Source organism: Macaca nemestrina, chromosome 9 (genome assembly GCF_043159975.1).
Source record: "Macaca nemestrina isolate mMacNem1 chromosome 9, mMacNem.hap1, whole genome shotgun sequence".
Classification (NCBI taxonomy): domain Eukaryota; kingdom Metazoa; phylum Chordata; class Mammalia; order Primates; family Cercopithecidae; genus Macaca; species Macaca nemestrina.
The window spans coordinates 68,017,575-68,044,956 of NC_092133.1; the positions used below are offsets into that span (position 1 = coordinate 68,017,575).

Here is a 27,382-nt window from a genome sequence, read left to right on the forward strand (position 1 = left end):
GGCGCTATCAGCCTTCTCATCACCTCTCTCAGCTGGAGGATAATTTAATCCACAGGCTCCTCTCCACACACACTAGGGCTCCTTTTGATGTTTTTCTTTATCTCCCTTCCAACAAAATCGCCCCTTTGCAGCTCCAAGAGCCCCTCCAGCGTCCTCCACACCTCCACCCCATGAAGGCAGTACCCTAGCCCCCTGTGGGACAAGGGCATGGAGAAGGCCTAGCAGGAGCAGGGAGGTGGGTATGCCCTCTTCTAGTCTGGGCTTCGTGCCCTGACCTGAGCTGAGGTGCTTGTGGGCGTCCTTCTGCCACGTGTGGCACAGGGAGGGGTTCACTATGCCAGCTCCTGGCATCGCACTTGGAGCAGTGTTCTGTAGTGGGAGGGCCAGGAGAGCTGGGTGGTTAAGAGCTCTGACTGCGAGGGGCGGTTGGGGCAAACTTGAGTTCCAAGCCTTCCTTGGCTGCTGTGTGGCTGGAACACTTACCTTTTCTGGCCCCAGTTTCTTTCTCCAAGAAAAGGAGTGGACTGACGCTGTCTATGAGCCATTGTGTGGATTCTGGTTAAGGTGTGTGACGCCTCTATGGTAGCTGGGCTTTGCAAATGGAAGCTGTTGTCATAAACGGCTCAGAAGCACAGGACTGCGATCAGTACGGGTTTTGCATCAACTTAGCAAACTGGAATATCTCTCTCACACACACCCATCCTGAGGGCTCACAGTCACAAATCCAGACCAAGCAGGCATTGGCCAGCTGGTAAAGTTCTGGAAGGAACAGGCTGAGCATTTTAGAGGACTTGGTCAGTAGGTGATCCTGAGGGTCTCAGGACATGTGTCCTGACCACTGCAGTGTCTGGCCTGAGTGAGATTTTCCAGCCTGTGGCAGCAGATCAAGGAGAAGGGAGCAAGTCTCATTTATTGAGACCCCAAGAATTCTCCTAAAGGGGTCAGGAAGCTTTCCCGAGGGCTTGTCCCCTCTGGGTGCTCCTGCCTCACCAGGTAGTTAACCAGAAGCTACACTGAGCTCACACCATCTTCCAGGCATCTTTAAGCTCAGACATCACTGAGCTCACACCATCTTTTCAGTCCCTCACTGTTGACCTCAGCCTGCACACGATTGGTGCCGCCTCAGCCGACACATGGTTCTTCCTAAGCCTTCTCTGCTCATCCACCGTACCTTACAGGCCAGTTCTCTTCAGTTCGGTCTTGCTTCTTCCCAGCATCACTCTATCACAATGGTTCTCAGACATTAGTGAGCATCAGAATGCCTGAGGGGCTTGTTAAAACAGTGCTGGGCCTGGTCTGGGTGCAGTGGCTCCTGCCTGTAATCCCAGCACTTTGGGAGGCTGAGGCGGGCAGATCACGAGGTCAGGAATTCGACACCAGCCTGACCAACATGGTGAAACCCTGTCTCTACTAAAAATACAAAAATTACCCGGGCGTGGTGGCACGCGCCTGTAATCCCAGCTACTCAGGAGACTGAGGCAGGAGAATAGCTTGGACTGAGACCCAGGAGGCGGAGGTTGCAGTGAGCCGAGATCACGCCACTGCACTCCAGCCTGGGCGACCGAGCAAGACTCTGTCTGAAAAAAAAAAAGAAAGAAAGAAAGAAAGAGAGACAGAGGAAAGGAAGGAAGGAGAGAGGGAGGGAGGGAGGGAGGGAGGGAAGGAAGGAAGGAAGGAAGGAAGGAAGGAAGGAAGGAAGGAAGGAAGGAAGGAAGGAAGGAAGGAAGGAAAAGAAAAGAAACAAAAGAAAAGAAAACGGTGCTGGGCCCAATCCCCAGAGTTTCTGACTTAGAAGATCTGGGCATGGCCCCAATTTTGTATTTCTAACAAGCTCCAGGTGATGCTGATGCTGTGGTCCATCCCAGGACCACACTTGGAGAACCACTGTTTTACCCTTGTAGTTCTCATCCTTGGATACACTTTGGAATGAATAATTGGAGAGCTTTACAGAATGCAGATGCCTGTGCTTCCACCCCCTCCCCCAATCTGGTCTCCATGGTCTAGGGTGCAGCATAGGCAGGGGGTATTTTAAAGCTCCCCAGGTAATTTTGATATGTGGCCGGTGGAGAACTACCCCTCTATGCCTCTCCAACTGCTCACCTCTTTCTCAACTCCTATAGGTGCCTCAGAGCTACTCTCCCTGCCCCAGTGATGTCTTCCCAACCCTGGCTGCGCAATGTGGTTCCCTGGGGAGCGTCGGAAAAATGTAGCTTTTCCCAGCCCCCAGAGATGATGACACACTGGCTCTGGGCATCTGCATTTCTTTTCAGAACTCCACTGGTGATTCTAATGTGCATCTAGGGTGAGGAGGGCAGCACCAGTATGACCTGCATGTGGCTGCAAGGTCACCTCCCTCTCACCTGCTGCAGAGCTTAGAGTGGCTCCTTCTTGCTCATGGAAATCATGCCATCCTCGGGTGGGCATCTGCCTGGGACTCCAAGCTTCTTGACATAGACTCTCTGCAAATAATAAGTCACTGATGATTCTTCTCCACACTCCATGCCTTTACTTAGGACAGTGCTCCTCAAAGGGTGGCTTCAGATCAGCATCAGCATCGCCTGGAACCTGGTTAGAAATGCAAAGTCACAGGCCCCAACCCAGGCCTACAGAATCAGGAATTCCCAGGGGAGGAAGGAGAATGGGAGAGCAATCTGCAGGTGATTCTGAGACTTGTAAAGATCAAGAACTCTGTGTTTAAAGCTACTTTCTCCACCCGGAATCCCTTTTCTGCCAGTCCAAAAGAGTCCAAAAATAATACCTTCCCACCAGACACAGTGCCTCATGCCTGTAATCCCAGCACTTTGGGAGGCCAAGGTGGGCGGATCATTTGAGGTCAGGAGTTTGAGACCAGCCTGGCCAACAGGTGAAACCCCATCTCTACCAAAGAAACAATATATATGTATATACACACACAAAAATTAGCCGGGCATTGTGGCATGCACCTGTAGTCTCAGCTACTCAGGAGGTTGAGGTGTGAGAATCACTTGAACCTGGGAAGTGGAGGTTGCAGTGAACCGAGATCGCACCACTGCACTCCGGCCTGGGCAACAGAGCAAGATTCCATCTAACTAATAATAGTAATAATAATACCTTCCTTCGTTCCTAACAACAGCTCAGAACTCCCCTTCTTGGGGCAACCTCCCCTGCTTGTCCTCCCCTTAGACTGGGCCCTGGAGTGCTCAGATGGTACATCTCACTTTGCTCTGGTAACTAACATTGCTGACTGCATGGCCAGTACATTTCACACTGTAGACTCAGCCGCCACTGGGGAATGCCCGCATCAGACCTGAGCTCTACTTCCTTGGCTGGGACAGCAGCGTGGGGTTGTGGGAAGGTCCACTGGCCCAGGAGCTGGCCCAGCCTCTTTGCCTCTTTTTCTCTTTTTCTTTTTTCTTTTCTTTTTTTTTTTTTTTCTTCTTCTTCTTTTTTTTTTTTTTTTTTTTTTTTTTGAGATGAAGTCTCACTCTGTCGCCCAGGCTGGAGTGCAATGGCATGATCTCAGCTCACTCCAACCTCCACCTCCTGGGTTCAAGCAATTCTCCTGTCTCAGCCTCCCGAGTAACTGGGATTACAGGCGTGTGCCACCATGCCTGGCTAATTTTTTTGTATTTTTGTAGAGATGGGGTTTCACCATGTTGGCCAGGCTGGTCTTGAACTCCTGATCTCAAGTCATCCACCCACCTCCGCTTCCCAACATGCTGGGATTACAGGTGTGGGCCACCACGCCCGGCCTGGGCCCAGCTTCTTATCCCCCACTCTGCCACCAGCTCCCTATGCAACCATGGGCTGCTCAGTCAACCTCTGTGAACTCAATTCCACTGGAGGGGCCCATGGGAGGAGCAGCAGTAACACACAAGGAAGAGCTGCTGGAGCCCAGTCACTTCCTGAGCACCCACTGTGTGTCATGGTCTGCTGGGGAATCTTCACCGCCTGAGGCATGGTCTACAGCCTCAAGGGGCTGCCGACATTCCAGAATAATCACAGAGGGAACTGTAACCCAGTGATGCAAGTGCTCTGCAGCCATTAAGGAAAACGAAGCAAATACTTGGTACTTACGAAGTGTTTAGAATAGTGCCTGACCAAGAGTAGGTGCTATGTTATTAGCGTCCTCATTCGCATCATCATCTATATGCACAGTTATGGACCAATCACCAAGATGTAGTTCTAAGTGAAAATATTGAACACAGAGCAATGTGCATAGCATGCTGTTAGTGTCACAGCAGGGTGGCATGTACCCATAATGCTCATATAGGCATGGATTTCCTGGGGAAAGAGACCCAGGAATGGGGTGTGGTGGCTGCCCTGGGAGGTTCATCGGTACCTGGGCTTGCGGGGAATGGGAGAGGCATGTGTGCCTCTTACACTTTTAACATCTGGAAAATTTGCCATGCCTCTGCTCATCATGTCTCTGACATTTTTTATGTTAGGAAAATCAAAACATGGCAGTGTTTGGGGCTGTTTCCTGCAGGGATTTTATCCAGGCTCCGGGGATGTAGGATATAGGGATGGCCCCTCCCATCCCAGCCTACACTGAGGCCTTCTGGATGAGAGTGGGCAGAGATCAGGGAGACAGGAGCCCTTGCCCCCTCCTCTCACCTCATTACCCTTCGTGCCCTTGAGCCTCTTCCTTCTGGGTCCCACGCTTGTCCCTCTTCTCTACTCCCCAGCACCCGCGTGTGCACACTCACACAATACGCCTCCTCCAGACCCCAGAAGCTATAGCCCATCAGAGGCCGGGGACAGTCGCTCCTCTAGGGTGTGGTCCCGGGGTCCCTCCCCTCCCATGACCCAGGGTCTCACCGCCTTTTCTCTCTGGTTTCTTCCTCCTCTCCATACCTCTCCGGCTCCCTCTGTCTGTCTCCATATCCTTTGACTGACCGACTCCCACTGACAGAATTTGGTAAGTGAGCCTCGGAAGGGCAGGGGTTGGGCTTGGGGAGGGCTCATGGTGGGCACAGTGGGGAGGGGGCTTTGAAAAGGGCACAGCTCCGCCCTCCCCCACCCTCTCAGGCCCCCAGCTCTTGTGGTTGAGGGATCGAAGGTTCAGGGGAAGGAGAGGAGTTGGTGTCACCTGTTCAAAGCTGTCACACCCTGCTGGCTTCAGCTATTAGTGCCCCTTCGGGCATTTAATTGGTCCCTTCCATCTGACGGGACGCATTCCACAACAGGGAGCGCTGCAACCTCCACAGCTCGACAGGCCCAGAGGAGCCTTGCCCCCACATCCCCTGGGGAGCCGCTTTGGGCTGAGGCCCTGGAGCCCCGCGGCTTGCCTGGACCCCAGAATTGGCAAGAGAGGGTTCAGGGAGCTCAGCTTCCACCTCTCCATCCAAACCTCTGTGCCAGGAACAGGGCACAGGCCTGTCTCCAGCCTCTTAGAAAAGTCTAAATGCAGCAAGGGCATTTGCCGGTTTGCTAAAATGGGAAAAACCCAGGAGACTGATGGGTAAACATTAGCATGCATTCACTCCACAAGTGCATTTGAGCATCTCGGGGGCAGCCCCAGGGGCCCATGAATCTTGTGAACTCTCAGGCTTCACTGGGCGTATCATTTCCTGATCATTCCCCCTCTGCCCTGAGCGGGATGGGAACCAGCCTTTCAGGGAATATCCCCTTGGACCATGGAGAGTCTTTGGGGCCAGGGTGACCTGGCAGCCCCCTCTCACCAGGAACAGGTTTCCGAGAGGAGTCCCACAACGTCCCCTAAGCAACCAAGAAGTGAGGGTAGGCTTCCCTTGCCAGCCACTGGTTCAAGAGAAAAGGACCCATGTGCAGATGTGCTGAGTTGGCCACTGGGCTAGGGGTGGGCTATGCATAAGCCAGAGCTTCTGCCTCTGGACTGACAGCCAAGGTCAATGACCTACTAGGCACCTACAAGAGGGGTCAGGAGGAGGCTCTTACACATCACAGGCTACCTGCCCAGTTGGAGGGGAGTTTGGGGATGCAGGTGATCCCCTTGCCCCAGTGCAGGCAGGAAGAGGAAGTAGAATCACTTTCTGAGCAGGCCAGACCTCAGGGGAGTCAGTAAGCTGAATCTCCCGCCTTCAGCCATGTGTCCTCCTGCTGACCTGGAGACTTCAGTCACGTCACATGCTTTGAGTGAGGAGAGTCAGGTGGCATCTGAGGGGCTCTGTGAGCCACAGCCCTGGTTAGAATAATCAGAAACACCTGAACTTGAGTGAGGCACCCACATCCCTGAAACGACGGGCTTGGACCTCCAGGACACGGGAGAACATGTGATAGGGATAGCCACCCTGTGCTCAGCCTGGGATCCAGGGCCCCCCTGCAACTGGCCACAGTGTGGGGTCCCTGGCAGTTCACGTTGCCACTCAGTCTCTGGGTTATTCCCATTTCACATGTCAGCAAACCAGTGTTCTCCCTGATGGACACGTTCCAGAGGAGGAGGGGAAGAACAGCATCTGCGTCCCTTGTGTACTCTCCTGCCCTAGCCTGTTGTGGCCGCTTAACCGCTTCTCTTCCCTCCACTCCCCTCGAATCCTCTCTCCTCCTCCTTCTTCTTTCTCGCTGCTCGGTCGTGCAGCTGGCCGGTCCCTCCGCAGCTGGGGTCACTGGGGCAGAGAAAGGGAGCAGGAGATGGAAAGTGAACCAAACCACCTGGAGGGGACACTGTGGGCATCCGACAGCACAAGGAAGGCAAAGAGAGCCAGAGGAGGTTTCCAGAGGGCCTAGACATGGGCAGGTCATGGAGTCTCAGAACTGCGCTGGGAAAGCCCTGCTCTGTCCCAGCACCTCATCCACCACCCCAACCACAGCAGCTCCGGGCTCACTCTCCAGGGGCCTCTGCTTCTCCATCTGGGTCTGGGCTTCGGCCACTGTGCCCTTCCTGATGGCTTCTTCTGCACTCTTGACGCAGGGCCTGAACAGCATGTTTGAGGTGTATCTGGTGGGGAACAACTCCCACCACTTCATCATCTCCCCGACCTCCGTCCAAGGGAAGGCGGACATTCGTATTCGGGTGGCCATCCCACTGGACTACGAGACCGTGGACCGCTACGACTTTGATGTAAGGCCACACTCACTGGCATTTTGGAGTAGGGTGGGGGTGGATTTCAGGGGAGGCAAGGGTAAGGTAGAAGATTGCCTTAGATCCCACCTTCCACTGCTGCCCATCTTCCCTTGGATCTGACTCGGACAAGCCCTCTAAGAGATGGCAGGGGCTGGGCTGAGCCTCCCTTTTCCAAGAAGGACAAGGATATGTCCAGGAATTAAGTGGAATTTTACCAGACTCCCATCAGGAGCTTCTGTAGCCCATATCCTGCCAGATCAGCCCCTGCTAGCTCCTCCTGCCCTAGCAGAATCAGCGGCCATCCCTAGAGCAATGACAGATGGGTTCGCAGTAGCACACAGCTGGGATGGGCAGAGACTCTAACAGGTGATCTGGGCTGGGGCCGGCAAAGGCATGGATAGGACTTATAGGGACAAGGACTCTGGGAGGGGACATGTGGGAGCTTACCTGGGCCCCTGTTCTGCACACCCAGCTCTTTGCCAATGAGAGTGTGCCTGACCATGTGGGCTATGCCAAGGTGAAGATCACTCTCATCAATGAAAATGACAACCGGCCCATCTTCAGCCAGCCACTGTACAACATCAGCCTGTACGAGAACGTCACCGTGGGGACCTCTGTGCTGACAGTCTTGGTGAGTCCCCGCTCTCCCACAGGGCTACTGAGCTCTCCGGGGCCGACTGCGGTAAGGCATCCAGAGGGATTTTGTCCAAGGGACCTGGGCAATCAGGGAAGGAGGCGCCCCCAAATCCCTGAGCTGTGTTTGTTGGCATATTAAATAAAGTTTCTGGACTCTTCAGGGTGGGGCTCCCTTGGTCTAGGCGGCGATATGGAAAATGAGCCAACCTGGGGGGAGACGAGACTGGACTGAGGACACTGATTTTCTATCTTTCCCCAAGAGAGACTCAGTGAGGGTGGGCCAGGAGCCCTGGAAGCCCCCTCCAGTGGGCGGGAAGGTGCCGGCCATCTCTGAGAAGGGCGACCCTCTCCATGTGAGCATAGGCACCAGAGAGGGACGGGCTCCAGGGGGATGCCTGGGCATCCCTAGCTGCCCATGGCTGGACTTGTCCTTTGACAAGGGCCCCTCCCAGTGTCATCTGTATCTGTCAGTACTCTTGTTTGCAAGGGACAGAAACCCTTAAGTAGTTCAAGCAAAAAAGGATCGGCTCACGTAACTCAAAAGTACAAGTGATTTCAGGCCAGGCGCGGTGGCTCACGCTTGTAATGCCAGCACTTTGGGAAGCCAAGGTGGGCGGATTACTTGAGGTCAGGAGTTTGAGACCAGCCTGGCCAACACGACAAAACCCCGTCTCTACTAAAAATACAAAAATTAGCCAGGTGTGGTGGCATGTGCCTGTAGTCCCAGCTACTAGGGAGGCTGAGGCAGGAGAATCGCTTGAACCCAGGAGGTGGAGGTTGCAGTGAGTCGAGATTGCATCACTGCACTCCAGACTGGGCGACATAGCAAGACTCTGTCTCAAAAATAAAAATAAAAAATAAAATAAAAAGTGTAAGTGATTTCAGGCGTGGCTGCATCCAGGCACTCAGTTGAGCAGGGCTCGGTCTTCAACACTAGGTTCTGCTTTTTTGTATTGGCAAAGAGGGTCACCAGCACATCTAGGCTGACTTCTTACCAATTTATCAACCCTAGTGGGAAAAATTCTTTTGCAGTAATTCCAGCAGATTCTTATCGGCCCAGTTGGTTGGGCCATCCTGGAACCAATCGTGATTCTGGTATGCGGGGGAGGGATCACACTCCCCCTAGTGGACCCAGGAGTTGGGGTCAGCCCCGCCTGAATCACACTGGCTGAGAATGGGGGAGGGGCTTCTATTCTAAGACAAGGGATTGAATGCTAAGCAGATCCAAGTGGTAGATGTGTGCCACACAAGCTCAGAGTCTTGCCCATAGTCGGTGCTCAATAGATGTCATGGAGTTTAACTCACTGCTTTCTCCTCCCTGCACACCTGGGGCCCCCAGAGTCCTTGCTTCCATTTCTTGCTCCTTCCCCACTCCAAGCAGAGACACTGCCTGTGATACCAAGACCCCGCTCTGAAGTGTGTTTACTCTACAGACAGATGGTGTGAAACTGCACTGAGCCCCCAGGCCCTTCCCATCTGACAGTTATTAATATTTCAAACAGATGTTTAGCTAGTCAGGCTGTCAGACGAAAACAATAATTCTGCGGCAGCTGTTTCCTCCAACCCCCGCGTCTCTAGCTCATGATTCCTCCAGCTTTCACGAAGGTACTCCCTACAATAAATCACCAGGTGCTTGAGGCCCCCTGGACCCTCCTCCAGCCTCTCAGTGCCCAGCCAGAGAGCAAGTGCCAGAGGCTCTGGCCTTCTGGACCCAAAGTGTGTGTCTTTACCTACCACCCACCTTCGAAGGACTGGGTAAAGGGCAGCCAACAGCTTGTGCCTTGGAGGCCTCAGGGAGTGGAGGGGAGGCTCTGTGCCCTGCAGCTCTGGGACCATGCGGCAAAGAATTCTAGTGTCAGATCCAGGCTCAGTGGGTGTCAGGGGATTCCTCCCTGGCGTTCTTGCTTGGGACAGAGTTTCCTCACTTTGTAGTCCCAAGTTCCCATGGTCCTTGGAAAGGGATGGGGAAAACCTATGGAGCAGGGAGGAGATATGAAGTGTGAGAAGGGGCATCCCTCAGTCGGTGGTGCCAAGGACAGCTGTGTCAGGCCTAGTCCAGTTTGGGGCTGGCACTGGGGAGCAGGCTTTGGTGAATGTGAGCTGAGCCCCTCATGCCAGGTTTTTATCTAGAACTGGGGCAGCTGCTGGGCCTGAGCTCAGCCTCCTCTGTGAGTCGCTTGGAACGAGCAGATCCGGCCAGCCTCCCTGGGTTCCTGGCTTCCTTCATCCAAGCCTCACCCACCACCTTCTCAAGCTCCCAGCCCCAGGGTTTATGAAACCATGAAGGGTGAGGGCCCATTCCATCAGGTAACAGCTCTCACAGCGGGACTGTATGCCTAAAGGAGTTCAGGCCCTGCAGGGGGACAGTGGGGACCCCACGTGCTGGCCTATCCATGCCACTCTTAGTGCCTTCATTTTCTCATCTGCAAAATGGGCCCCAGAGCTAGTAGTGACTAAACTGGAATTCTGTTCCTGTAAAGGGGATATAAAAGCATCCTGGGTGACCCACCCAACCCCCTTCCTCTCCCAGTCTCCCCGAGGTATTTCCTGGCCACAACCTCCACACTGCCCTGCCCTGCTCTTGGCCTCCCTCACCCGGCAGCTCTCTGCTCAGACCCGGGTCAGCCCAATCTCTCCACTCCTCTGCTATAAGAGGGGCTGAAGTTATGGCTGCCTGCTCAGGGACTGGGAAATTCCTTCCCCCTGACCTTTTCTGGGATGTCATTAAAATGTTTCATGGGCAGTTGTGTCAGGAAAAAAATTATGAAGAAAAGGAAATGTTTTAATTTGCACTGAAGGCAGGAGCAGAGCGTCCCCAGCCCCCATCCTGGCGTGGCCCTGCTTCAGTGACTAGTCACCTGTCCTGGGGGAAGGTGGTCATTTAACATGACTTGAGGAAGCTGGAATAGGAAGGGCTGTCACCACCAGCCTAGGTGTCCTGGCAGGGGTAGAAGGGCCAGACTTTCTCACCTCCCAGCTCCCTGGACCTTACGGCCCCCAGTTACAGCAAAATGAGCTTCCACTGGTTGCAGGAAAAGAGTGGGGACACCCCCACTCACACAGTCTGTGCTGGCAGAACCCACACGTACAAAAAGCCCACCTTCTGTATGTATACAGGTATTTTGCATATCTGGAATACTGTATTTGCCATCTGAATTTGGTTGAAAAAAATGTTGCATGTAAATGAACCCACACAGTTCAAACACGTGCTGTTCAAGGGCCAACTGTATCTCTAACCTGTTAAATAGGTGCTGTTACTCTCACTTTACAGATGAGGAAACAGATGAGGCTCGGGGAGTTAAGTAACTTGCTCAGGGCCCCAGGGCTAGTAAGTGACTAAACTGGATTCACACAGCGACTACATTTCCCAAGCCACAGGCTCTTAACCACGAGGCCGCCCATCCAGAAGGTTCTATGTGGGACCACTGAGCCTAGCCCTTTCAGCAACCTTCAGAGCTGAGGGTAAAGAGAGGAGCTGGAAAGTGCTGTCTGCGGTACCCGCGGGGACAGGTCCCAGGGTCGCTCTAGGCAGTGTGTTCTTCCGTGACACTCAAGACTTTTAGGGCCTGTGGCACCACCAGGTGAATTTTCACATCTCTGAGCCCTAAGCTGCTCCGGGGACAGAGCTGTGTGTGTTTTCATTGATGGAGAAACCGCTTCAGAGATACTCGAGCACTTTGCTCAGGGAAGCAGGAATACCAAGGCAGCCCAGAGCCGTCTCCATTAGGAAAGGCTCCCTGGAAGGAGGGAGGGTTCAGGATGAATGTGCTCTGAAGGGTGATCCCACAGAGGAAGGATGTGCGGGGATGCATGTGTGTATATGTGGGCAGGCATGTGAGGTATGCTTGTGGGATGTGTATGGGGGTGTGTGTAGGCAGGCATGTTTTTTGTGCCTGTGCATGTACATGTGTTTGCTGCTGTGTATACTCAGGGGTATGTGTATGTAATATACACGTGTGTGTGCATGTGTGCCTGTGCACATGCATGTTACAACTACATGCATTTGGGTATGTGCGCACACTATATGCATACATATGTGCACACGTGTGTGTACATGTATGTGCCTGTGCTGATGCATGGATGATGCTGGTGGCTCCCCATACTCTAGGTTGTGTGGTTTGTTCTCTCTCATATCGCAGGCTGCTCTGTGATTCACACCTTCCAGTCCTGCCTCCTGAGCTGGCAATAGAAGTCAGATGAGAAGACCAGGGAGTGTCTTATCCTGGGACCCTGCTAGGCTTGGGGCAGCCCTGCAGCCTGGCCAGTGTCTGGGGCCTGGCAGGGTTTGTGAGTACTACTGGGCAGTACAAGAGGTGCAAGAGTAATCTAATCATTTATTCATTCATTCATTCAATAAATGTTTGTTGAATACCTGCTATGTGCTAGGCACATGGCCCTGAGGACACATGGTGATGTGAGTCTTATAAAGTTCACAGTCAGCTGGGCGTGGTGGCTCACACCTGTAATCCCTGCACTTTGGGAGGCTGAGGCAGGCAGATCACGAGGTCAGGAGATCGAGACCATCCTGGCTAACATGGTGAAACTCTGTCTCTACTAAAAATACAAAAAAAGAAAAAAAAAAAATTAGCCTGGTGTGGTGGCTGGCGCCTGTAGTCCCAGCTACTCGGGAGGCTGAGGCAGGAGAATGGCATGAACCTGGGAGGCGGAGCTTGCAGTGAGCTGAGATTGCACCACTGCACTCCAGCCTGGGCGACAGAGTGAGACTCTGTCTCAAAAATAAATAAATAAACAAATATTATAAAGTTTACAGTCTTACAGGAAAGCTGGACTAAGTACAAAATGAATCTTTACATTAAGTATTACTTGCTGTGATGGAGAGATCAGGGAGCTACGAGAACCTCCAACAGGGTACCTGACCTTGCCTGGGGTCCAGGAAGGCTTCCCTAAGGAAGTGGCATTTGAGTAAGCATTAACTGGTGAAGGCAGATAGGGAATAACATTGGAGAAAAGAGGCTGGGAACAGTGGCTCATGCCTGGAATCCCAACACTTTGGGAGACCAAGGCAAGTGGATCACTTGTGCCTAGGAGTTCAAGACCAGCCTGGGCAACATGGCAAAACCCCAACTCTGCACAAAAAGAAAAAAAAAAAATTAGCCAGGTATGGTGGCATACACCTTTAGTTCCAGCTACTGTGGAGGCTTAGTTGAGAGGATCACCTGAGCCCAGGAGGTTGAGACTTCAGTGAGTCATGATCCACTGCACTCCAGTGAGCCATGATCCACTGCACTCCAGCCTGGACAACAGAGTGAGACCCTATCTCAAAAACAAAACAAAAAAACCCTGGAGGAGAGAACAGCATGTGCAAAGGCCCTGTGGCTGGAGTGCAGTGAGGGGCGTGTGTGATGTGCAGGGAAGTGGGGTCCTGCTCCTTTGAAGCACAAGAGGCTTGGCTATTTCTCTTCTTCCCAGATTGATACTCCCCGCCGTGTGCCCATTGGGATGCTGTTCTGATAGTGGGAAAGGCCTATATCCAACTGTCCACACCCCTTTGCCTGTTCCATCCTTGTGACGGTGGCAGGTGTTTGGGAAACAGCTGGCAGAGGTTGTACCTAGGATATGCGAGGAGCCAGCCTGGCCTCCTGCAGCATGGGGCATATGTCCCTATATTTATTAGCTCCATGTCCTCTGGGCAGTGGAAGAGGTAAAGTGTGCTGAGGAAGGGTGGCAGCGCCCCTGAGCTCCAAGGCCTTCTCTCCCTCCTGCAGGGGGTGGGGCAGGGCAGAAATGGGCAGAAGATGGACTTCAGACAAGACAAGCTTCTTCCCCAGTTGGAGGAAGCCAAGAAAGAAGGAGAGGCCCTGAAGAGTCCTGACTGGGCAGGTGTGGGGCCCCAGGACCAGCTTGTGGTTTGTTGAGCCGGTGGCTAGAGCTTCACCTCTCAGCTCCAGACAGACAGGACTGGCTGGAGGTGGCCAAAAGGCCTCCTCCTCTCTCATCTCTCTGCCCCCTCTTCCCAGCCCATCCTTGGGAGACTGGCAGCATCTTGGGCAGGGCCACAAGCCATCCAGGGAGTCCCTGCAATCCTGTCTTACTGTGAACTGGTCACTTCTTCTCTGGGACTTGGCTTTCTTCCTATGAAACGGGAAAGTAGAACCTGCCCAGCCCACAGTGCTGGACTGTCGGGAGACCCAGTGCAGTGATGTGGTGTAAATAGGTAAGTCTTACAGATGGCAGGAGTGGGTATTTTCATCATTGGCCTTCAGGGTCTCACCTGGCTGCCCACCACCCCTTCGGCCTGTGGACAAGCCCAGCTCTGCCGCGGTGGACCCTGGACGAGACACTGGGCCTCAGTTTCCTCTTCTGTGAGCTGTGGGAGACAACCTGTTAGGTGCCTACCTTGGAGGATTGTTGTGAGAGTCAAATGAAATGATTCATGAAGACACAGCACAGAGGCTGGCTAGGAACACACACTGGAAATGTCAGCAAGTCATGCCTGGCCTCCTGGCTGAGCCTCCAGGGAACCTGGGCCCTGGGCAGGGACACCACTCTCGGAGCTGTGGCCCTGCCTCAGGCAGCCAGGTGACCTTGGCTAGTCACTGAACCTCTGGGTCCCAGTAAGATGACTGGGCCAGGGGCTGGTTCAGGCCCTTCTGGGTTGGTAAGGCTTTAATTCCAATTTGCACTGTCCAAAGAGAAAGAGGGGCCCTTCTTTCTGTTTAGTTTCATGCCCAGCAACATGAACGAGCCACCCACCCTGCAAGGGTCCCCACCCACCCACTGTCCTCTAGAGCCTGTCTCCTGCCCTACCCCTCCTCTCTCAGCTCCCATCTGGAAGTCTCAGGAAGATTCCCAAAGACTTCACTTCCCCCTGCCAGAGCTAACTGGCGTTTCCTCCTGGTCCAGGCCAGCCTCCCTCCCCTGCCACATCAGCAGACAGCCCTGCTGCATCAATGTCAGCCCCATTGCTATTTGTCCCCATCTCTCCTTCCCCTCCCACCCACAGCATTGACCCCACAAGGAAAAGGTGGGTGTGATGTCATTGCCCTGGGCTGGCCCTGGTGAAGGCAAGCTTCAATCCTGGAGGACTTCAAAGGCAGCAGGCCTGTTCCACTAGCTGTAAGGCTGCAGGGCCTCTCCCCCTGCTCTGTGACTGCCAGGACACCCCCAGCCTTCAGGCTCAGAGATCACCCCTGTCCCTCCGTGCTGCTGAATCCAAGAAGTCTAACATGGGCCCCACTCAAGGTGCTGGAAACCTAATGACCCAGCCAGATGATCCAGGAAGCCAGTTCACTGCCTGTCTTAGTCTTGGTGCTCCCTGGGGCAAACCCCAGCTCCTCCCTGGTCCCTTGGCCCCCAGCAGAAGGACATGTAGCTCTGCAACATCTGTGGAAGCCTCTCAGCTGTATCTACTACTGCAGGAGGGAACCTTGCTATAGGAGCAAGGCTTTGGAACCAGAGACCCAGCTTCAAATTCTGGCTCTGCTGCCTGCTGTCTCTGTGGCCCTGGGCAGGTGCTTAGCTGTGTCCTGACCCTCAGTCTCCAGAGTGTGCTGTGGAGAGAATAACAATAATATTTATCCCACAGTGAAAAGAGATGGGGCATTTAAAGCATTTTGTGTATTAGAAGGCACTGGGTAAATGGCAGGTGTGATTGCTAGAACAGTTATTGTTACTCTTATCCAGCTTGAAGGTTTGTTCTGTCTTATCTGGGAGTCAGTGGAGCTTCAGAGAGCATTGTTATTTAAGCTTAGCTCTCTCAGTTCCTAGATTTTCTGCCTTTGGCTGTGACTTCCTGGACTCTGGGTCCTCTCAGTTGGCGCGTTGGTTGAGTTTTTGTCTGTGCCCAACCCTGGGAAGCCAACACATAGACTCTAGCCTCAAGGGCCAGAACACGGAGAAAGGTTAAACAAGCTTGCAGGTGAGAACCAAGACTCTTCGGAGGGAGGCAGAGAATACATGCTACCAGGTGTGCTACCTGTGCAGTGGTCTGGGGACGTGGACTCAGAAGGGCCCCAAACTTGGTTGAATGCTCTGCTGTCACCATCTTGAAATTCTGATAATTTCTGAACAGCGGGCCCTGCGTGCTCGTGTTGCCCTGGGCCCTGCAGCTTACGTGGCTTGCCCTGGCACAGGAGTTCATCATCCTCTGCCCAAATAAACTCAGTGCCTCTCCATGGTTTTCATCCATCCCTACATTCAGTTAACAGTCAGCAAAGGCTAAAGTGCTGGGGCCTTCTGTTCCCACAGAGCTTGCTTCTGTTCTTATTGCTGCGTAAGGAACCACCCAAACTTGGTGGCATAAAGCAACAGTCGTTTTTAATACAAATGGCTCATGGATTTGGTGGGTCAGGAATACAGAAAAGGTGCGGCAGGGAGGCTTTCTCTTTCCTTGGGATCTGAGGTGACTTGACCAGCTGGAGTCTAGAAACAGAGGGCCTGGAGGATCCATTCTGACGGTGTTCTCACCCTGCCATGCCTGTGCTCTTGGCTCATTCGGCTGAAGGGTGAGTGCAGCTGGACTGTGGCCTGAGCACCTACATGTGGCCTCCCCACGTGTCCCAGCATCTCCCAGCATGGGAGTTCTGAGCAGGCGCACCCCAGGGGAGGCCTCTGGGGGAGGAGTGTCCCAAGAGAGCCAGACAGAAGCTGCGTGGCCTTTTTCGACCCAGCCTCTAAGTCACACTGCATCATTTCTGCTGAATTCTGTTGATTTTTAAGTCACCAGCCTCTAAGTCACACTGCATCATTTCTGCTGAATTCTGTTGATTTTTAAGTCACCAGGGCAAGTCCAGATCCAAGGGGAGAGGACAGATCTCCCCAGCTGTCAATGGGGAGAATGTCCCAGAATTTACACAAATGTAAATGTCACAGAGTCACTCAGAGATCACTTTTCTATACCACTTCTGAGCGGGCACGCATGAGCACAGTGCCGTGATTCCACAGTTTCCCTCGCCTCCTCCTGGAGGGTGCAGAAGGAAGCAGGAGAGCAGAAGGGAAGCCTGAAAATCCCATTTCCAGCCTTGGACAAGCTCTCAGTGACTGGGAAAGGAAAAGACAGTGATCCCTGCTACCCCAGGCACTCCCTGGCCAGTGGAGTTCAAGCCTTCTAGACCTGGGTTGGCAATCAAGGCCTCTGCAACCTGGCCCTGAGCTGCTCTCCAGCCCTTGCCCCCATACCCCTCACACCCTTCTCTCCTGCCCACCCAGATCCTCCACACCCCTGCAACCCTCAGCATTTTCTTGCCACGGCGTTTTTGCTTGCTACTTGCCTGCCTCTCCCTCCTTCCTATTTGAGATGATCAAAACCTACTGACCCTAAGGGCCAGTCCCCTTGGCAGCATTAAAAAGCCCTCTCTTCCTGGTAACTGGCATGTGTCCCCTCTCTGGAATTCCTCTGCCTCTTCTCTGGGGCCCCAGCATGCTGTGTGTCTTGCTGTCTGCGGCTGTTCCCACCCCTGTACGAGGGCTCTCTGGCAGGTGTTCCTTCTTCCCCACGCCACTGAAAACCTTCCCCAGGCAGGTTCTCTCTATCTCGGGGGCCCCACCCCTGGTGTGTACAACACAAAGTAGGCTGGACTCCTACTTTGGTGTCTGGGGTGGTCTGGGGTATCTAGGGCAGCTGCTGGAGGAAGGGATATGGGCAGGAGAAGGTTAACAGAGGCCTCATGAGGATACATGAAGCTCAGAGAGGGTACACTATATATACAAAACCACCCAGGCCGTTGGCAACCGAGATGTTTGTCCAAGCCTGAAGCCTCATGATCCCACATTTCACTCTCTGTGCCATGCTCCTCCAACATCCCCTCAGGTGACAAGCATGTCACCGAGAAGACTGCCAGCCAGAGAACCCCAAGGCCTGGCTTCCAGGCCACTGACTTGCCGTGTAACCCTGTCCCATTCTCTCCCCTCTCCAGACCTTAATCTCCTGCTGAGTCCAAGGAGAAGATGGGCTGGAGGGCTTCTGAATGCGCTTCATAGGTCAAGCATCTCTGGGGATGCAGACCCCAGCCCAGGGACCCAGGCCAAGGGTAGGGAGGTGTAATGGCCACCAGCTTCGAGGATCCCCTGGGCCTCCTAGTCCTAATCAGGGCATACAAGTCCAAGGTCAAGACTGAAATCTGCCCTGCCTTTCAGTCTGGCCCTGTAGACAGGTGGGTGGGAGCTGACCCTGCTTCCCTGGCTGCTGCTGGTCAGAGCCAGGTGCCCTGGGCCTTCCTGGCCCTCTGGGAGCCCCTGCGTCTCCTTGGATTGTCTGCTGTCCTCCTTCCCCTCCCAGAGCAGAACTATGCACTCTCTGGGACAAAGGGTGCCCTCCAGATGCAAATCCAGTGACTATTTAAGCCTGGAATGACAGTGGTGAGCCAGACAAGTTCCCTGTCTGTTCCAGGGGCAGGAGGCAGATGATGAACAAGGAAAGTCGGAGCCGGTGGGGTGGGGATGAGCGGTGTGGGGAAATACGACTGGGCAGGGGCAGGGGCAGGGGCAGGGGCAGGGAGTGGCAGGGCTGGGGTTGCTACTGCATTGTTATATCAAGTGGTGCAGGAGGACGGGCTTCTCCTGGAAAGCGAGATGAAACAACCTGGAAGGAAGCCAGCAGGGATCCAGGTTGAAAATCCAGGAAAGAGTAACCCAGGTGAGGGATGCAGGTGAAAGGCTCTGAGCAAGAGCCTGGCTGGTGGATGTGCAGAGAGCAGGAGGGGCATAGAGGCCGGGAGGTGATGAGGCCCGGGAGCCCCTCGTGGGTAGCAAGTCTCGGAGAGCCCTGAGGATGGGTCTCCTCGCTGCTCCTCAGTAGAGAATAGGCCTGGGGTAGGGGATGGATGGGGACCGGGGTGGAAGCTGGAGACCCGCCCTGAGGCTACTGCAAGAAGCCAGGGAGGGATGAGGCTCCAACCTGCAGGTGGGGACAGTGGAAGTCCAGATCCCTCCTGCTGCTCCACCCTCCTCTCCCCACCCTTGCTGGAGTTGCTTCACTCTTCTCCTTCCCAGGCCAGCAAGGTGCATGCGTCTCCATCTCCGCCTGACTGACTGCACCATCCCGAATATCAAGTGGAAAGGACTGCAAGTAGGCCCAAGGCGGGTTGGGGTCCTGCCTTAGCTTCCTGCCTGCAGGTTGGCCTTGAGCCGGTGACTGAAGGGCTCTGGGTTTCCATTTTCTCCTCCATAAAATGGGAAGAGTAATTCCTATCTCAGCAATGCTGTGAAATAATGTATGGCCAGGTCATAGGCCAGGTCATAGGCCAGGTCATAGGCCAGAATCGACTTGATTCTACCATTGTATAAAGCTGATGACAAAAATTGCCAACATGAATTCTTAGTAAGCCTGGGAGATGATAACAGGGCCCAAGGGGCAGGCCCGGTCCGCAGGCTTTAGCAAAACCAAGAGGACAAGCTGGTCAGAGCAGGGAAGACAGCCCTTGCGCCTCTGCCCGAGAAGCATCAGAAGCTGGACTTCCAGAGCCTGCCCAGCCCTTCCAGCGCGCTCGCCAGCAACCCCTGCCTGGTATTCTCCCTCCCCACCCCCTCCTGACACCCCCACCATTGGCATCTTAATTGATCTCATTGTTCTCAAACCCTTGAGACCTGAGACTCCAGCTGTGTTTAAACAGAACAAAATCTCTTCCAATTTCCCCACCGTTTAAAAGAAAATTGAATTCTTTATCTGCAGCCTGGGGAAGGGAAGAGGGAGTCTAAAGAGAGAGGGACACACACACACACACACACACACACACACACACACAGAGTGAATAGTAGGTCTTTGTAGCCCTGCCCCCAAGCTGGCCTGGAAGGCCTCTGTGGACACACTCTCCCCGCATTTGGGGGTGTCTACGGATGTACTTCTGGGCCCATTTAACGGGCACTTCTGTTCATCTCCCTCAGAGGGCCTGGGGTGGGAGCTGGAGGAGGCTGAGCTGGCTGTCTGTGATTGACGGGACCGAAGTTCCTCTGTCTGTCAGACCTCAGGGCCCCTCGCCTGTGTTTATCTCTTTAATCTAAATATCTGTCTGTGAAACCTAAATGGCCTGGAGTGAGAGGTAGGACGGGGTAGAGAGAGAGAAAGAGGAAGAGAGAGGGAGGGAGGAGAGAGTGAGAGATGAAGAGAGAGGGAAGAGAGAAAAAGAGAGAAAGAGAACAAGAGAGAGAAAGAGAGAGAGAGAGAGAGAGAGAGAGCACAGCAGGCTGTTGCCTTTCCTCCACTGCGGCTGGGGCGCCCCCGCCTCTGCCTGGGAAGTGAATTATCCTGGACCTTGTGTATTTGTGTGAGGTCTGATGGTTTTCCGCTGATTGGTCATTCAACAAATTGATTTTTGGCAAATTGATTTAAGACCTCACTGCCTGTTCCACCTTTGAAGCACTCCACAGCCTCTGTCACCAGCACCTCCAGAATCTGCCATCCTTGACCGAGCAGCTCTGTCTGCGGCTAACCTTTGCCCCTTTGCCAAAACAAGAGGATGCTGTGTTCACCCCCGGCCTGGTGAAGCAGCGGTGTGAGCTTAGTGAATGCCAGACATTTTACAGGGCGTTCCCTGTCTCTTCTGTACCCATTGTGTAGAAGAAGCCGAGACCCGGAGAGGTGAGTGGCCTGTCCCAGGCCAGCCAGTTAGTGAGCAGCCAAGCCAGGATTCAGACCCCAGATGGTCTGACTCCAAAGCCCCTGACTTCCCCTCCATTTGCCAGTCACCCTCAGGGCTCACCTCCCAAGCTGGGCTCCAGCCTTTTGGAGTCGGCTGTCTCCAGAGTCCAGGGAAAGTGGACTTGCAAAGTGGGAGCCGCTCACTCCCTGGGTGACCTTGAGCAGGTCCATGGCTCCAGGGGCCTCAGCGTCCTCATCTGGAAAAGGAAGGGATTCTGCTGGACCACTTTCTAAGGCCCCCTGTTCCAACAACACGTGACTGTGCCTGTAGACAGTCACCTCCAGCACAGAGAGCCTGTGACGCCCTGTGCTCTGCGCCTGTCAGAAGTCACCCTTCAGTAGGTTCGCTGCTGATTGTTCCTGCTCAGACAATCGCTCAGAGAACACCAGAGCGAAGAAAATGGACCCCCTGGGCCAGGGGACAATGGACAGCTGTACCAGTGGCCAGGGCCAGAATGAGTTTGTAAATGCTGCAGACCAAATGCCCGTTCAGAGTCCACCAGTGCCATGAGCTAGGAAGGTTATGAGCCCTGGAACTCAGGTGACAGGGGAGAGAGGGGAGAGAGTGACAGAAGCAGCCACTGGGAACTGGGCATGCGAGTTTGTCCAGGGAACATTTGGGAGAAAGCCTAGAGCAGGTGGGTGGAGGCCCCACAGAGGTTTAGGGAGAGGTTGAGCTGGGCCTGTGGGTTTGAGGTGGCTTAATCTCCCTCTGTAATCTCTGTAGTGGGGATAGTAGCTGTGGCTCCTACCAGCTTGTTTCTGGAGTGGCTCAAAGTTCCATATGCCTGTCGTAAAAACGACATTTAATTTCATAACCCAGGACACATACTCACACGGACACTTATCTCCAGCAAAGCAGTACTTCCTGGATACATGTCATAATACACTCTAGTGTTTTCTGATTTAATTCTGCTAGATTTCATTTTCTAAGTGCTAACCATGAACCACTAGATTGATTTCATGACCAACTAATGGATAGATGTTCAACTAAACTAAGTCTGAACTTCTCTAGAAAGAGCCTTCTCTGCTTCACCATCTGATGAGGAGGAGGAAGGTAGTATCAACTTTGTTTCTCCAGTGTTCACTACAGGGAGCAAAGGGATAAAGACCCTGTCCTCCAGACTTAGACCACCCAGGTTTACTCTGACTCAGCCATTTCTTTTCTTTTCTTTCCTTTTTTTTTTTTTTTTTTTTGAGATGGAGTCTCGCTCTCTTGCCAGGCTGGAGTGCAGTGGCGTGATCATGGCTCACTGCAACTTTCGACTCCCTGGTTCAAGCGATTCTCCTGCCTCAAACTCCTGAGTAGCTGGAATTACAGGTGCGTGCCACCACACCCAGCTAATTTTTGTATTTTTGGTAGAGATGGGTCTTCACCATGTTGGCCAGGATGATCTCAATCTCCTGACTTCGTGATCTGCCCCCCTCGGCCTCCCAAAGTGCTGGGATTACGGGAGTGAGCCACTGCGCCTGGCCTGACTCAGCCATTTCTGAGCTATGATTTTGAATAGGTTACTTGTATCAACAATGAGCCAGTACAGCCACCAGCAACAGAGACCCCAAAAACACTTGTGTAAATATGATCAAGGTGTATTTTTCTCCCATGTAAAAGCAGTATACAGGTGAGCAGCCTTGGGCGGCTCCTTTGGCTCTCTTCTCCACCATCCCTAGGGTGTGTTCCTCATCTTCACAGTCCCAGGTGGTTGCCAGAACTCCAGCCATCACATCTGTCTCTTAAGCTACAGGATGGAGGAAGTGAAAAAGGGAAACTCCCCTCCCTTTTGAGGATACTTCCTGGAAGTACTTTGCAAACTTCTGCTTTCATCTCACTTCACTGGTCAAAATTTCATCTCATGTGGCTGTGCTTAGCTGCAAAGGAGGCTGGGAAATTTAGCATTTTAGCCAAGTAGCATTGTGTCCACCTTAAAAAAAATCAGTTTCTGTTAATTTGTGAAAGTTAGGGAAGGCATGGCTGTTTAGTCTCTGCCAGATCACCTCTGTGTGCCTCCATTTCCTGTTTTGGAAGTGGGGGTGATGATAGTTCATTATAGAATTATGTGGGCTTGAGAGAAATCATACATGTAAAGTGCTTAGCCCAGTGCCTGACACAGACCAGGTGCTAATCAAATGATGGGTACTAATATTGAGGGCCTGGTGCCAAGCTGCGCTCCTGTCACGTGTGTTATCAAAGCCTCATGACAACCTGGTGAGGTCGAAATTAGCCTCCCCATTTTATAGATGAGAGCACTGAGTTTCAGAGAAGGTAGCTCTGTGTCAGACCACACCCCCATGGAAGGGGCAGAATGGAGGCACCAACCCCCTTGTCTCCAAGATGCCAAAATTCTTTCCCTTAACCATGGGGCAGTGCAGCCCCCTCATGGAGACTGAACTGCTCCCTGACAGCCTGGCAAAACCAAGGGGCTGAGACATGATGAGTCAGAAACTGAACTCGATTAGCCGACATCCAAGCTGAACCCAGGCCCAGCGCTCCCTCTGCCCGCCCAGCCTCCTGCAGAAGAATCCCACCCACCCACCTAAAAGGAGAACAAAGCCAGGACAAAAGAGCCCTTTAGGCTTCCACTGTATCGCCACCTACAAACTGGCAGTCAGAAGATTCAGGCGTTTGACTCACTGAATGACCTCGGGCCAGCCCCTTTTCTCTGAACGCCTCCATTTCTCCATCTGCAAAATGGGGAGAATGTTACTGGGCCCTCTCCACCTTCCGGGGACGTTTTTAAAACACTGAGGCCAGAGTGTTTTGGATTCCTTGGGAAGCAAATAAATGAGATAGGCGGCTCTTCTCTCCGTGGGTTTCTCCAGCCTGCGTTAGGACATTCTGACAACTGAGGCAGGGTGGGCAGAGGAGTCAGGAAACCTAAATGTCAGGGGACTGGGAGTGAGGGCTGCTTCTTGGCCGTGGGTGCTCCTAGCGTACCCCTCCCACCCTGCGCGCCTCCTCCCACCCAGTGTGCCCCCTCCCACCCTGTGCGCACACACAGAACCCAGCGGCACCGTCATGGTGCGGCCCTGGGCTGCATGGGCCCAGGTGAGTGAGGGGCTGGGCCCGCAGCCCTCTGCTGGTCTCAGAGATCATGGGTGATTTATACTTCCTGCGTGGGACTTTGACCTTAATTTCTTCTGGCAGCGTGGGGCTGTAAAATTCATCAGGGACCTGCGGGTGGAGTGACGGAGATGTCAGGCGGGCAATCGTGTGGGTATTTAATCTGTCAGATGTGTGGCTTGCCATTTAGGGAGACAACACAAGAATGTGGAATCAATATGGTTCATTAGCGAGCCGCATGTGCCGGCCCAATCAGCGCCCGCCAGTGACAGGCGTAGGGGGTGTCCTGCCAGGCACCAAGTCACCTTGGAGTGAGGACATGTCCCTGGAGCATAGGCAGTGACCAGCCCCCACCCAGGTATCCTCTCTGCACCTTCCCACTAGACCGGGGGCTGCCTGACACCTTCGTATCCCACATGGCAGGGGAGAGGAAGGAGGGTGTGAGACTTATGTCTTGTGGTGGGGACATTGGGAAGATGCTGTCATGGTGGGAGGCGTCGTTACCGGCCCAGGTTTCACTGCACCCCCAGGGGGTCGACTGGACTGTCTTTGCCCCCTTCTCTCATTTCCTCAGCTCATAAGGTCCCACTTAACTGAGCCTCAGACACCGTGTCTGTCCCCACATTTCTCAGGCCCCTCCCCTTTTCCTCTTCTATCACATCATCCCAACTTAATAACTGGCCCCAGAAAGGGCCCAAGTCCCTTCTGATTGTGAGCACATTGCTCCCCTGCCCCTTCCCTGGGTACCGCCTGTATCTGTTACCTAGGGTGCCACCAGCTGGGTGGCTTAAAACTACAGAAATGTATTCTCCTGCAGCTGTGGAGTCAGAAATCTGAAATGGAGGGGCTGGCAGGGCTGTCCTTCCTCCTCAGGCTGAGCGGGGAATCCTGCCTGGCCTTTCCCAGCTTCTGGAGGCTCCAGGCATTCAGGGCCTGTGGCTGCAGGACTCCCGTCTCTGCATGCGTCTTCTCTGTGCCTCTTCTCTGGATGTCGTTATGAGGACACTTGTCACTGGATTTATGGCCTGCCCAAATAACCCAGGATGGTCTCCTCTCAAAATCTTCCACATAATTCTTTTTTCAAACTCCGCTTTTCCAAATAAGGTCACATTCGTGGGTCCCAGAGGTTAGGACATGGATCTATCTTTTGGGAGGTCACCATTCAACCCATTACACACCCTTGAAGATGTCTTAAGTAGTGACAGGGACATGTTGATAAGGACGTGAAGGGCTGATGGGGACCTGACAGTTCTTCCAATGCCGGCTTTCATATTTTCTCTCTGTGCCCCGAGCCGTCTCTGAACCACCCACCCTGGACTGCAGCCTCCTTGGGCTTCTCCCTCAGTTCCCCGCCAGGAATGCTGTCTCCCCTGCATGTCAAGGCCCTGCCTGTCTTTCCGGCTGCAGCTCCGCTCTGCCTCCTCCAGGAAGCCCTGACTGACTCATGGTCCCCAGATTCCTCTCGGCCCTTGCCTCCCTTGCCACTCCCTGTCTACACCATCCTTGGACTTTTAACCTCTGGCCTTGCTGGGTCTTTTTTCTTGCACTGTGTGGGAACTGTGACTTCAGGCATGTTTAACCTCTCTGAGCCACGCTTTCCTAGTCCATAAAATGAAGATAGTATTAGTACCTGTCTCATAGGGAAGTTAAATGTGTCAACATGTGTACATTTCTTAGAATAATGCCTGGAACCCAGTAAGAATTAAATCAGTAAGCTATTACTACTATTTTTGCAGTTATTGTCGGCCAATTTCTTTGCCTGTAAAATGGAATGTGACCCCTGTGTTTCTGGTTGTTTTAAGGATTAGGAAATTAGCCAAGCATGGTGGTGGGCACCTGTAATCCCAGCTACTCTGGAGGCTAAGGCACGAGAGTTGCTTGAACCCAGGAGGCGGAGGTTGCAGTGAGCCAAGATCGCGCCACTGCACTCCAGCCTGGGCGACAGAGTGAGACTCTGTCTCAAAAAAAAAAAAAGGATTAGGGACTGGTTGGGTGAAGTGCCTTGCACAGTGCCAGGGCCACAGACGGCACTCAGCAAGGGAATGACCTTGGTTATCCCTGTGCCTCTGAGGGGAGCCCCACACCCCTCCTCCAGGCATCTCCCCAGCAAGAGGCCCCAGGGACCACCAGGTGGTGCCAGGCACTCGGTGCAGGCAGCCACCAGCCGCCCTGACAGCCTGTGACATACCGTAATTGCTTCCCCCACTACGACTCAGTTAAGCACAGAGCTGCAGGCCAGAGCAATTTGCTCCCCATTAATTTTTATTTCCAGGTTTTAAAATAAAATAAAGGGAAATAAAGAAGAAGGTGGGGGAGCCCAAGAACAACACCACGTCTGTGATAACAAACAAGCCGAGGGCCTCATACCTCAAGAGCACCCGTCAGCCTCCACCCCGGGCTGGGCCTGGCTTCCCCTAGAGCACCCCTTCTGCAGGGCTTAGCGCCACTTCCCCTCCACCTCCACGGACCCGCTGCTGGCACAGGACAAGCAGGTGGGAGGGCTGGGCTGGGAGGGCGCTCAGCAGGAGCACGTTTGCAGACGGCTGGACAAAGAGAGCTCTTAGAACTGGAAGTGGAAATAATACTAGCTCCACTTAGAAAGTGGCTCCTGTGTGCCGGGCACAGAGCTGAAGTGCCTGTGTGCATGACCTTCCTGAATCCTCACAATAATTCCCTGAGGTGGGTGCTACCATTACCTCCATTTTACAGATAGGAAAACTGAGGCTCAGAGCAGATGTTCCTGTGGTTACTCCTTCTGTTCTTCCTTTGATCTCCTCCCCCTTCCTCCTCCTCCCTCCTCTCCCCTCTTCATTCTCCTCCTCCCTTAATCAATTCCTTTCTCTCTTCCTCCCTCTCCCCTCCCCATCTTCCTTTATCTCTCCTCCAGCCTCCATCATCATCTTTCTGATGTCCTTTCCTCCCTAGAAGTCCATCTACTCAGGATTAGGATCCTTAGTTTGTCTGCTAAAAAAAAATCCTCATAAGTCATCAGATACCTTATTTATTCTTTCATCTATTTAACTGATATTTGTTGAGGGCTTCCTGTGTGTCAGGAACTAGATGGGTGCTGGAGATCCCTGGGGAACAAGATAGACTCAGTTCTTGCCCTCATAAAGCTTATATTCTAGTGGGGGTGGGGGAAGCCCAGTCAATATTCACCCAGGCGCTCTTACCAAAACCATGACCTTCTCCCACCACACCTATCCACTGGCAAGAACCATCAGCTCCAGATTCCAAACATACCTGGAGTCCAGCCACGTCCAGCTAGACTTCTCTGACCACCCTGGTCCAAGCCCCCACTGCCTCCCACTACCCCTGTGTGACTGCCTTAACTGCCTCATCTCAGAGCCTCTGTTCCTGCCCTGGAGTTGTAGCCAGAGTTTGCTTTTACAGATGCCAGTGCTTTGCAAACGTAGATCGGAGTCTGTCCACTGAGATCCCAGGGAAGAGAAGGAGCAGCAACCCAGAGATCTAGGGAAAAGTGACCTAGCAGAGGGACCTGTGGGTGCAAAGGGTGTGAGGCTGCAGCCACTTGGCCTGTTAGGAACCTAGCGACTGTCTGAGAGGCAGGAGCAGAAGGCAGTGTGTGGGCGAGGTGAGGAGGCTGCTGGAGGATGGACGCTGGCGCCAGGACAGCCAGGAGCAGGCATCGCGGAGAAGGCATATGCAGCATGCTGGCCAGCCCCAGTGTCTTATGCAACGTCCCACGTACACATAGGGCAGAACCCAGGTCCCACCCCCGAGCTCAGTGGGATTTCCATGACTTTGCACCTGGCCACAAATCCCTTTGGAGGCTTTTTGTGCCTGGTCTTGCACTGCACCCCCCAGGGAGAAGCTCATTTCTCACCCTCAAGGAGCAGAGAGTCCAGCAGGATAGCAAAGATGCATTAACACAAGTTCCACCTGCAACTGGTTGTTGGAAAGACTGATTGAGAGATATTCTGAGGCTTCCTCTGCAGTCAATGCCGTGATCCATTAGGAATGTCTACCATTGGCACTGGTGATGGAGTGGTGGCTGTCCAGCCTAGGTCCACAATGGAACAAAAGGGAGGGAAGGTCCCCTTCC

The 27,382-nt window shown here is 53.4% G+C and overlaps 1 protein-coding gene across 3 annotated transcripts in view; it reads left to right on the forward strand.

Moving 5' to 3' along the window:
* Nucleotides 1-27,382, forward strand: part of LOC105466056 (cadherin-23) — a 386,971-nt gene that overhangs the window by 245,714 nt on the left and 113,875 nt on the right. For all 3 annotated transcript variants that reach the window (XM_071069711.1, XM_071069712.1, XM_071069713.1), the window contains exons 12-13: nt 6,872-7,021; nt 7,497-7,655. In XM_071069711.1, the coding sequence (XP_070925812.1) occupies nt 6,872-7,021; nt 7,497-7,655 (309 nt within the window). The remainder of the gene's footprint in view (nt 1-6,871; nt 7,022-7,496; nt 7,656-27,382) is intronic.